This window comes from Pseudophryne corroboree, chromosome 4 (assembly GCF_028390025.1).
Source record: "Pseudophryne corroboree isolate aPseCor3 chromosome 4, aPseCor3.hap2, whole genome shotgun sequence".
NCBI classification, from domain to species: domain Eukaryota; kingdom Metazoa; phylum Chordata; class Amphibia; order Anura; family Myobatrachidae; genus Pseudophryne; species Pseudophryne corroboree.
The window spans coordinates 95,651,503-95,664,586 of NC_086447.1; the positions used below are offsets into that span (position 1 = coordinate 95,651,503).

At 41.4% G+C, this 13,084-nt stretch overlaps 1 protein-coding gene across 7 annotated transcripts in view; it reads right to left on the reverse strand.

The window, feature by feature from the left end:
- Positions 1-13,084, reverse strand: part of KLHL29 (kelch like family member 29) — a 1,368,521-nt gene that overhangs the window by 194,235 nt on the left and 1,161,202 nt on the right. For all 7 annotated transcript variants that reach the window (XM_063915305.1, XM_063915307.1, XM_063915304.1 and 4 more), the window contains one exon: positions 1,352-1,551. In XM_063915305.1, the coding sequence (XP_063771375.1) occupies positions 1,352-1,551 (200 nt within the window). The remainder of the gene's footprint in view (positions 1-1,351; positions 1,552-13,084) is intronic.

A 13,084-nucleotide genomic window follows, 5' to 3' on the forward strand; every position in this document is an offset into this window, starting at 1 on the left:
CTTTTCTAACAAAAAGAAGGAATTTTAGTTTATTTTGTTTTGCAGATCTCCTATAATTTATATCACATAATATAACACTCTACCCAAGACAAATATAACAAAGAAAGGTCCCTAAAGGCCCGTATTCACAAGCCGATGTGGGAGAGATGTGTGCTGAGCGAACCGCTCAGCACACATCTCTCCCACCGCTCAGCACAGCGCGATGTGTGCTGAGCGTGCCGGGGGGAGACGGGGGATGGGGTGCTCATTTCACCCAGCGGGTGAAATGAGCGACCTGCTAGATTGGCCTGCATAGCAGGCCAATCTAGCACCAGCGATAGCGATGCGCGGGGCTGCGCATCGCTATCGCTGTAGGGTGTACACACGGAGCGATCATGCTTAAAATCTAAGCAATCTAGTCAGATTTGCTTAGATTATCGCTCCGTGAGTACCCCCCTTAAGGGAGAGAGAGATAAAGGCCCAGATTTATCAAGCCATGGAGAGTGATAAATTGCACGGTGATAGTACCAAAAAATCAGCTCCTGTCATTTTTCAAACAGAGCCTATAACATGGCAGTTAGGAGCTGATTGGTTTGTACTTTATCACCGTGCAATTTATCACTCTCCCAGGCTTGATAAATCTGGGCCAAAGTGGAGAGAGATAAAGTACCAACCAATCCACTCCAAACTGTCCTTTTACAGGCTATGGCCCCCATTTATCAAGCCTTGGAGAGTGATAAATAGCATGGTGATAAAGTACCAACCAATCAGCTCCTAGCTGCCATGGTACAAGCTGTGTTTGAAAAATGACAGTTAGAAGCTGATTGGTTGTTACTTTATCACCGTGCAATTTATCACTCTCCAAGGCTGGATAAATCTGGGCCTTTTGAAAAATGTCATTTAGGGGCTGATTGGGTGTTACTTTAGGGTCTATACATGAAGCAGTGAAGAGAGTAGAGAAAAGGGACCAGTGGAGAATTTGCCCATTGCAACTAATCAGCTTTGAAGGAAGCCTTTATCAAGTACATTCTATAAAATGTAAGGGAGATACTGACTGGTTGCCATTCTCCACTCTTTTTCACTGCTTCATGAATAGACCCTTTTATCTCTCTCCAAGATTTGATAAATATCCACTGATGTCTATTTCTATTTAGACAAAGTTCTAATATTTATTGCATTTTTCTTACTTCAGATTTAATTTGTAGATTTCATATAAAATCTATGTATCAAAATTTTGCATTTCAAAACAATTCTCTATCATTCACTTTATCATTTAAGAAATATCACTTTAAATGTACAATAATGTACAGTAATGTACATATACATAAACAATCAGACGGTGCCCAACTCTTTCTTGCGTCAATGCTCCTACCTAAGAACGACACGCAGACTTTACAGAAAGTGTGGAACTGGAATTTGCTGGCCGCTTCCAAGAGGATTTTTGCGTTGGCCGAATCTATGATTAGGGAACCTGTATAGACAAATTCCAGTAACAGTTCTAAGACTTCCGCATTGATATTGGACATGGTCAACTCCAGCTTTTCTCCGTTCTTAGCTTGCTCCCGCGATGACCTGGCAAATACAATAAAATTCTTAAAGATCGGTCTAGTCACGCAACAAAACCAGATCTACATTTCATAAACGCCTTTATTCGTAGGCAGATTGAAAATTATAGGTCACATTAAAACAACTGATTTCTTACTGGATCTGAAAGAGAAGGGTCTTTAAATTGGTTCAAACAAAAATAATAAAAAATTTGGAAACAAACACAGAAGAAAAAAAATCTTTAAAAAAAGAAATAAACCAACCAAAACATTTTATTGCTATGGTTATCTACATTCTCATGCATAAAAGGTTGCGAACGTAAGGAGGATGAGGCAACGTTAATGAAAATGGGATACAATGTTAGTTTTCAAAGGGAAACAATACATTTTAATGAGATCATTAATTACAGAGAGTGAGAAAGGCTTTAAAAACTGCTCAGCTGAAGCAGATTGTTGATGTATTTGAATATGCATTTGTAACGAGAATCCAAAGCCGATGCACCACTTCAGTAAGTTTTCTCTCAGAAACTTTTTTTTTCCCCCACATAAAAAAATTGACATTTAACTCTGAAAGCTTTTGTCCCCTTGTCTTCAGGAAGAAACCTACACTTCAATTACTGTAGCTTTTAATATTTGTGTTAATTGTAAAGAATCATTTATAGACTTCAAATTTTTATAATTACTAGTATTATTATTTTTTAATTAAACGTAGCTATTCTATGTAAGCGAACATAAGTAATTATCTGCAAGGGTTATGGGCTATAGTCATTTTCTTTCTTAAATTCTCTATTTACCATTGCAAAAAAGGCTTATTTAATGATCTCGTGTAGCATATAATCCAGAGTTTCTCAAACGTTGCCATTACATTCCAGATTTTAAGGATATCCATGCTTGAACTCAGGTGATTTTATTAGTACCTCAGTCAATATGATATATCCATCTGGACTCAAGTATGGATATCCTTAAAACCTAGACAGTAATGGCAGCTTGGGAAACCGATGTAACCCATAGCAATCAACAACCAATCAAAAATAAGATTTTATTATACTAGACACTGATATTGTATTGGTTTTTATGGGTTATACAGACCATCATTCTTTTGGGAACCATGTTAAAAATAACCCAAATTGTATTTTTGGTTATTTTTTTTTTTTATCTCAAAATGGCCTCCATCTCCTTTTACAGTATTTCATTTATTACCTTCTTTTTGTACCAGATTAAGAGGATAAAGGAATTTTAATGGAGTCAAAGTCATATAAAACGAAGTCGTAATTGTGAATAACAAGCCATGTTGTTAAAAAATGGAGACTCACAGCTCGCCTCTTCCAGTGACTGCTATTAGCTGTTTTCATTATTTTATTTTTCTTTGAAGGGAATCTAATTGGCTTAGTCCTATGAATGCATATTTTATTTATAGCTTTCCCTTCAGCATTTAGTTTTGTGGATGGGAAAGGTTTGATATCACCGATGAGCAAAAACAATAAGAAAAAAAATTAAAAGTTAAACATACATTATCGATTTAATTTATTGTAAACTGATAAATAAGTGATAGTATCCTTGTTCATATTGTTTAATGTAGATTTTAGTGCCGACTTTGTAAAGTTTTATTTTTTAAACACTCCTTCAATTTTATGTGCATGTACTGTAAATGGATGAATACTACCATAAAGTCTGTTAAAAAAATAATATATAAATAAGTATATATATATATATATATATATATATATATATATATATATATAAAAAATATATATAAATATATATATATATATATATATATATATATATATATGTGCCTTTCACCGCTGTTAAAAATATCAAGATAGAATAAATGATGGCAAATCAATCAAACTCGGCGGCAAAGCAGTACTACTCTAACAGCTCCTAGGCCCCGGATGGCACATGAAGGGCCGCAGCAGCTCCGGGCTGTACGATTTGAAGAAAAAGTAATATATAGTTTTAGCTTTTCCTTTTAGATTCCACTCACTTTAACCTGTGATCTTTAAACAGACTCTGATATACCATGAAGAAATATAAAAAAAATGCTGTCCTTATATCGGGCTATTTGATCTTTTTTTCCAAGGTTATATGTTTAAAAAATAAAATACAAAAATAAAATGAAAGCGTTTTTGTTCTAAAAATATATTGTTCCCTTCAGGCACTAAAAGGAAGACCTTAGTGGCACAGCTTTGAAAACTAAATACGAGACAAGATAGACAGACAAAATGGTTAGAGAGGAGGAGAGGGGAGAGGGAGGGAGCCATCCGCATCTCCCACACGAAGCCAGCAGCCATCCTTAAGGAGTTTTCATGTCTGTTTTCCTGCATAAAGTGCTAAATCATTTAAAATCAAGAATATTGCCTGCATTGGGAAGTGTGAATTAGTGCTCTGTGAACTATTGAGCCATTAAAGTCTCAGTGTGTGACTCTCACCATCAGATAACGCCTGAAAGAGTAAACAAATATTAAAATAGTTTGGTAATGAAGAGAAAACAAAACAAGAGGGGATAAAAAGAACGTTATTTAAAAAAAAAGTGTATATTAACTTCAACAACTTTATTTACACACATGGATTAAAACGCTGTTTTCAGTGTGTATTACTTTATGAATGACCTTATGTCAACATTCAAGATTACTAGTTACTCTATTTCCTGGTCATAGGAGGAAGTATGGAAAGTAAATCTACAGAAGAATACCCACGGTGGTTATTTGAGGTTAAAGTATGACTTTGCCTAAAAGTTATGACACTTTAACGTAGCACAGTGTATAAAAACACAAAAAACTCTAAAACAAAACCAAAAAATTTACGGCGGAATGTAATGGAGTCCGAGCTCACAGGAGCAGAATGCCGGCCGATCTCTGACTTTTTTTTTTAAAGGGGCAATCACATACAAGCAGGTTTTTTTTTTAAAGGGACAATCATAAGGCAAAACCATGCCCTGTAAGTAATTGCCCCTTTAAAAAAGTCTGCTTTGTAAGTGATTGCCCCTTTAAAAAAGTCTGCCTTGTAAGTGATTGCCCCTTTAAAGAAACATTTGAGATCGTTCGGCATCCTGTACCTCCGGCGATCTCAGCCTCCATTACATCACGCCGTATATGTTTGAATGTAACAATATCTCTAGCATTTTGTTATCGCACAAGATCGTGCTCTTAGGTATAATTTAAGTGAAGATGTAGTGGATTTGGGTTTTTCACATCTTTTTAATCCATTCATTGAACCCCCGCTCCCCTTAATTTGTGCAGTTTTTCTGCTCTAAATCAGGATAGCGTCGCTTTTCAGTTAAGTCCATTTTTACATACTGCATTTAATAAAAAGTTATAATACGTAGTTTTGGCTATGCTATTTGGCATCTTGTACAGAAGGTGTTACAATGCACATTTATTGGCAAGCTGCTCAATCAGATTGTGATGTCACTCAGGTGCTAAAAGGGAGGGGTAATTCTGTGTAAGAAAAAAAACATTTTGTTATCCCTAATGCACACTGAGTGAAAAATAATTCTACATAATAATCAGATATGCATTAGGGATAACAATTTTTTTTTTCTTACACAGAAGGTGTTACCTAAGAATCAATTTAGCTAAAAAGTATTGGTTCCTGGTTAAAGTTCATAGTCTGTTGGGCCACGGAACCCCAAAAAGTATACAGGTAATATGAGATGGCATCACAAATCCTGCTCTCCTGGGTATAAACCAAACAGGCGGTAACCTTATATTGATTTTGTGCGACCTCTGAATATATAGAGATGTACGTAATGATCTTTTGACAGCGGTCGCAGTGAATTTTTATTCTCAAAGTGATTCAATGCAAAGTGATTGGCTTGTGGGAGGTTGCGGAGGGAGCACATCACTGCATGAGGCCGGGAATACCAGAAGTCATGTCAATGAACTGTCCTTGCCCCGGGGACACCCCTGGTGTTGATTTCTGCATATTGCTTCTACCCTTCATGTAGTGTGTAAACATGGTAATGTGCAGCGTTCTCCAGCTCTGCAGGTCAGCATTAAATGTCTGCTAAATACAGGCTACAGCTGAAATCTAGTTAGTTATTTACATTAAACACACTATGCAGGTCAATGTCCCTCTAGATCGCCGGTTTGGCAGGCGACACCTTAATATGACAGATGGCACCTGCTTAGCAAATTCATTGCTGTCAGATCTAATGGAAATCCTTGTGCTGATGCTTATCAACAGGATGTGAGTTTATTTTCCTATCAGCTAAACACGGGATGGATGGAGGAAGTGGTTAGAGTCGGCACTGGCTGTATTAGCACAAGAGCAAAAATGCTATATTTATATCATAAACATATTTCTTTCCATTCATTTCCCTCAGTTATCATTATCTGGAGCCGAGGATCGGAGAACTGCCATTGTGAAGGCACACCTTCTGTTGTGGTTACAACTTACCACCGGTGAGGTCCAGTCAATCCTGCCTCTGGCAGCAGCAGCACTGCTTGTCACTTATTGTATACAGGGAAGTGTCACCGTTGCCGCCTATATTATATGTAGACAGAGCTTTTCGCCCTTTACAAAAAATATTCCCCTTACTGCATTACGTATCCAGAATGGGTGCAAGGTGTGCGTAGCACGCGGCCCTCCGCATCTGAAAAGAGAGCGTGGCAAAGGTAGGCATGCCGCGATTACGAGCCACGCCTCCAATTTTCTGTTACTGTTGGGGCATGCCTAGCAGCTGTTCAACAAGGGGCCTCCCAGCACACATACACACACCGTGGGACACTGCGGCCCGCAGGTGGGACAATGCCCCCCAAAAACGGGGGATCAGTATGATTTGCCAGTGGATGGGATGCCGGCGGACAGAATACCAAATCCGGCATCCCAATAGTTGAAATCCCAACAGGAGGTAGGTAAGACTGTTCCCCCTCTCCCGTACCCCATAATCCTAACTCGCCCTTTCTGCAGCCTAACCTTAACCTACCACTGGTGGTGCCTAAACCTAGCTCCCCCCCCGCCTAATCGTAACCCTCCCCCCTTAGTGCCCAATCCTAACCTCCCCCCAGTGGTGCATAATCCTGCCCTCCCACCCCCTCCCTGCAGTCTAAGCCTAACCTTCCCCAGCCCGCTACATAACCCTCCTGAATGGCACCTACACCTAACCCGCCAGCTCTAACCCTAACCCTCCCACTATACTTACAGTCAGAATGCCGGCTGTCGGGATTCCAGCGTCAGACTCCTGACCCTGGCGGCATTCTGGCATTGACATTCTGATGGCTGTAGGGATTCCGGCATCAGTATTCTGGCTGCCGGGATCCTGACAGCACTGTGAAATAAGGTGGCCCTAATTAAACTCTGCCACTGTAAATGACAGATATTGCAAATGATCTGTAATGGGGTTCCCTCCTCATTTGCTCACTTCAGCGATGTCTTCATACCTGTAGTTGGCATTGACATCTCCTGTTCAGCCTCTGATGATCTCTCAGCACCGTAGGAGCTGACACTTTACTGCAAATCATAGTTGGTTCATGACGGGACGCTGTTTACATCAGGCTCCCAGGTCTGCTCTCTCCCTACGCTAGAGCTGGGAGATCATTATGCAGGCTGACCAGTAAAGGTTCCCATTAATTGTAATTATCAACTAAATTACTAGCGTAACATAGGGGGGTGAGTACAAAAACAGCACGGACTGCGTAAAATCCATTTAATTCAAAATAAGAGTTGCCTCTGTATTTCAAGAATAAAGTATATTCAAAAAAAAGATAAGTCACTGTAGGTTTTTTCCTAGTAAGTAGCGATGGCCATCGGTGGGTTATCCATTGATGGTCACCATCGATGGTACTACTGATGGATAACCTCGATGATGTAAAACCATCTGCAAGGGAACCATCAATGGTTTTACCCATCGATGGTCCTGTATTACTGGAAGATGAACTGGGGGCCAATCAGAGCCTGGGGGCATGGCAGGGGTGGGGCTAAGCTCCATGCCCTGACATTTTGATGAGAATAAAAAAAAATCGGTAGCACTGAACCGTCGATTGTGTGAAACCCTCTGGTTCTCACCCATCGATGGTAAAAGTATTCGACATTGGTCATAGACCATTGATGATTTCAAATCATTGATGGTCGATGGCCATCGCTACCAGACTACTAGTAGAAATAATAAATATTAGCGGACATTTACTGATAACCAACGAGTTTAACTATTCATTTGTAGTTTTTCTATGATGCTTGGCAAACTTTGATAGATTTATGTGATTTGTGAAAGCCTCAGGAGGTGTGATTCATATTCAGCAGTCTTGCGCATCCAGTATGGGTAACTGAGTCCATTAGAGAGAAAGCTATTAATTTCTGACAAACTATCCCTGAGGTCGTCCTTTTTCGCTGGAGGAAATGGGCTCTCTTGAAACTTGTTTTATGAACGGTGTGTCCTCACTCTCCTGGTCAGAAGGCAGCTTGACATGAAATTACTTAATATTTCCCATAAGCCTCTGCTTCAGTGCAAATCAATGGAGGATGCAGATATTAAATCACCATGACTCTCATTTCTGAACACTGACCTATTACTCTACAAGTATCTGCCACACTTGCTCCTTGACACTGCAATTGGTCATCCCGACCCAGCTGCGGTTAGAGCGGAAATTCAGAGCCATCACAGGCTGGATGCTCCTGTCTTCAGATAACGTCAGAACGCTTGATAATATTTTTTTATTGAAGAGCTGCTTTCAGGAAACAACATCATCTTTTTCCTAGCATTTCATTGTGTTGTAACTTGACACATCTCCCTTCTTTTATTTCAACAGTGATAAATGCATTATTCTGGTTTAGTGAGGAACATCAAGCTTTTAAGGGGGCAGAGTTCATCGGTAATCCTGTAATATCAGAAAGCAGCTACGGGAAAGAATACTTCATGAAAAATAATTTGAATGCCCCCTGAGAAGAGAATATTTTAGCATTAATAGGGTTATAGACAATTAGCGGCTGTAATTACAAGCCTTTCAGAGAGCATTTCTGTCAGCAGAAGCAAATGAGCCGCTGCTGTCTTGTCCTGGGATGGAGTAAAAGCGGTTTACCAAACAAAACACTTTCACATTTGCCCATGAGATTATCCAGAAAGGCCAATGCTTGTGGACAGATTATATTACCCAGATGCAACTCTCTACGGATGCGTCAATTTGCATTTACACAGGGCCGTAGAGGTATCCACTGGGCCTGGGTACTGAGTGGGCGTGGCAAAATCTGGTAGGCATGCCCCACCCCCAAATTAAAAACCCTGCAACTGGTGCCTAAAGAGGAGTCCCGTTCTCGACCCAAGGCACTACAGTCATTGTGTCCTGGGCCCAGCAGCATTGCAGACGAGATGTAATTATGTCGCAATGCTGCCGTCAGTGGACTCTGCAGGGAGGCGCGGTGCGGACTCTGCAGCCAGAATCACCAACTTTTCTGTGAAAAACACCATCTTTCCTATCTTTTGTCTAGTTTAACATCGGGAGCTGTAAATTACAAGCTATGCCACTTCTGACTTGCAGACTTCCAGTTTAGGCCTGCGGGTTTCTACGGGCAACACTAACTCTGTTCTTTGCATCAGTTTTCTAAAATGGCCTCCAATATGTTGTACAAGTTTTAAGAAGGTGAAGTATCAATTTCTGCTGATATAAACTTTACTAGTACGTTATAGCTCCTAACTTTCCAATCTCTCCATATTTGTTCTGCTGTTGTGGTAATAATTGCAAAGTATTTCGTTTTTGCTGTACAAACAGGGCTTTTATGGCGACCCACGAGAAGACCCTATTCAATTATCCATGATAAATTACCAGTGATAATTCTCCATAAGATTTACCGCAACTTTCACCTCACCACCTCTGAGCAGGTGAAAAGTTGGGGATAATTCCTATTTTTATGTAAAAATGTGAATGTCAGCATTTGGTTCTGAACCAAATTCTCACTTAGAAGTTTTTAATTATTTTTAATTTATCAATAATGACGTCATTTTTGGGGTCAAAATAATGCAAAGTGATGGAAATTGGGGTACTAAGTATGGGACAGGTGTATTGGGGTGCTTTATGAGGTGAACCAGTGATCGATTACAGTAAATTATATAGCGGCTAATTGAATTCCCCTCTCAGTGTCTTCCACAATGGATTACTTCCATTCTGCTACACCAAGCCATCTATAAAATTAAATGATATTCTATTATTTTCAGTGTAGAATCAGAGCAGACTAGCCCCGTCACAGAAATACTGTCTTTGTCATCTTAAATTACATTTATAAACTATTTAGGAAATAGAAGTGTGGTTACATTGCTCCCAGATCCCTCACACAGAACCGGCCCGGCAGCAGAATCTTCAGAGGCAGCTTGCGGAGAAAGTTTTTAATGGATAAAAAGGCCAAGAGAGTCTACTCCTTTCATTCCAGCTACTATTTGTCCTCCTGTAAAGTAAACACGTGGAGGCCAACTCGTGCTCTGCTCTTAATAACTGTCTGTGGACCTCTGCCACTCTCCCTGTTTTAAATGCAAACTTGACATTAAAAGAACTTTAATAAGGTTCTTCCACTTGCAGCGTCCTTCTCGTGTCTAATATTTTAATCCCCCCCCACCCAAAAAAAAAAAGTTCTAAAGCGACTTTAGAAAACGAGAACCTGTAAATTCTATCATACATTAATTATCAGGAATATTTAACAATACTTGTGTGTGCTGGGCTAGCGAGAGAGGCTGTGGCTGGCTGCCAGGTAAGAAGGGGGGGAGGTGAGGGTGCGGACCAAGGCCCCTCCAACAAGCCCAGGTGCGAGTAATTAGTACCCCCCCCCCCCCCCCCCTCCTACCCTCGAAGCCACTGCCGCTCGCATTCCCTCTTCACAACCACAGACCTCCTTCCTATAGTAAAGACCGGGGCTACGAGAACCAGCGCCACCTACAGATGACATTGCTTCTTGCAAGAAAACTCAGGAAACTGAACGTTTTCAGGGTTTGCTGGAAGTTAGGTGGCCCTGTCGTGGTACTAGTGTTTCCTCATGTGTAACAGGCCCATTAGCGTGATTAGGCCCCTTAGATCTTCTAACCAAGACTTGGGCAGAGTCAGGGAAAATTAGACATATTTCCTATACATTTGGAACAAAGCTCAGTCATGGTTGGCCGTTATGAGTCTGACTTAATAAAGTAGTATCTGGTTGTTTGTTGTCGATTAACTTATATGTGTCCTCTGTTATTCATGTTATGAAATGCATCTGATTGACCCCTATTCTCTAATATGTGGAGATAACCAAGATTTTTTTGTTTATATCACTACTTATTGGAGAGATTTAGGGACTTATTTATTTAACAATATTTGCAGGATACCTGCAAATATTAAGTATCCCCCTATTGTAATGGAGGGACTGTAACGCCAATAGGAACACTCCCCCAACATTGACCACTGCACAGGCGCTATCAGTAGGCCGCACGTGTGCAGTAGCACTGAGGGGACCAGTACTCCATAATTTCTTATTGCTGCAAATAGAAGCGATAAGAAATTATAATTATCTAGTCTAAAAACCAATGATTTGGTAAATGTGCTCCATAATATCTTATTTTGCCACAATTTACTTCAGAACATATTTGAAACAAATAATATGCCGCAAGTCTGAATAGATAAAAAATAAAACATTTCTTCTATGAATATTAATGAAAAGTGGATTGCACGGGGTCTACCACAAGCCCGCTTTATACCGTTTATTTCTCTATCGTCCTAAGTGGATGCTGGGGTTCCTGAAAGGACCATGGGGAATAGCGGCTCCGCAGGAGACAGGGCACAAAAGTAAAGCTTTTCCAGATCAGGTGGTGTGCACTGGCTCCTCCCCCTATGACCCTCCTCCAGACTCCAGTTAGATTTTTGTGCCCGGCCGAGAAGGGTGCAATCTAGGTGGCTCTCCTAAAGAGCTGCTTAGAGAAAGTTTAGCTAGGTTTTTTATGTTACAGTGATTCCTGCTGGCAACAGGATCACTGCAGCGAGGGACTTAGGGGAGAAGTAGTGAACTCACCTGCGTGCAGGATGGATTGGCTTCTTGGCTACTGGACATCAGCTCCAGAGGGACGATCACAGGTACAGCCTGGATGGTCACCGGAGCCGCGCCGCCGGCCCCCTTGCAGATGCTGAAGACAGAAGAGGTCCAGAATCGGCGGCTGAAGACTCCTGCAGTCTTCTAAAGGTAGCGCACAGCACTGCAGCTGTGCGCCATTTTCCTCTCAGCACACTTCACACAACAGTCACTGAGGGTGCAGAGCGCTGGGGGGGGCGCTCTGAGAGGCAAATAAAAACCTTATTAGAGGCAAAAAATACCTCACATATAGCCCACAGAGGCTATATGGAGATATTTAACCCCTGCCTAACTTCAAAAATAGCGGGAGACGAGCCCGCCGAAAAAGGGGCGGGGCCTATCTCCTCAGCACACAGCGCCATTTTCTCTCACAGAAAAGCTGGAGAGAAGGCTCCCAGGCTCTCCCCTGCACTGCACTACAGAAACAGGGTTAAAACAGAGAGGGGGGGCACTGATTTTGGCGATATTGTATATATATAAAAGATGCTATAAGGGAGAAACACTTATATAAGGTTGTCCCTATATAATTATAGCGTTTTTGGTGTGTGCTGGCAGACTCTCCCTCTGTCTCCCCAAAGGGCTAGTGGGTCCTGTCCTCTGTCAGAGCATTCCCGGTGTGTGTGCTGTGTGTCGGTACGTGTGTGTCGACATGTATGAGGACGATGTTGGTGAGGAGGCGGAGAAATTGCCTGTAATGGTGATGTCACTCTCTAGGGAGTCGACACCGGAATGGATGGCTTATTTAGAGAATTACGTGAGAATGTCAACACGCTGCAAGGTCGGTTGACGACATGAGACGGCCGACAATCTATTAGGACCGGTCCAGGCGTCTCAGAAACACCGTCAGGGGTTTTAAAAACGCCCATTTACCTCAGTCGGTCGACACAGACACAGACACGGACACTGAATACAGTGTCGACGGTGAATAAACAAACGTATTTCTCATTAGGGCCACACGTTAAGGGCAATGAAGGAGGTGTTACGTGTTTCTGATACTACAAGTACCACAAGAAAGGGTATTATGTGGGAGTGAAAAAACTACCTGTAGTTTTTCCTGAATCAGATAAAATAAAATGAAGTGTGTGATGATGCGTAGGGTTACCCCGATAGCAAATATTGGCGTTATACCTTTTCCCGCCAGAAATTAGGGTACGTTGGGAAACACCCCTTAGGGTGATAAGGCGCTCACACGCTTATCAAGTGGCGTTACCGTCTCCAGATACGGCCGCCCTCAAGGAGCCAGCTGATAGGAAGCTGGAAAAATATCCTAAAAAGTATATACACACATACGGTGGTTATACTGCGACCAGCGATCGCCATCAGCCTGGAGATGCAGTGCTGGGTTGGCTTGGTCGGATTCCCTGACTGAAAATATTTTATTCATGTAGAGCATTTAATAGGATGCATTCTATATATATGTATGTGAGATGCACAGAGGGATATTTGCTCTCTGGCATCAAGATAAGTGCGTTGTCCATATCTCCCAGAAGATGTCAGGGACACGACAGTGGTCAGGTGATACAGATCCCATACGGCAGATG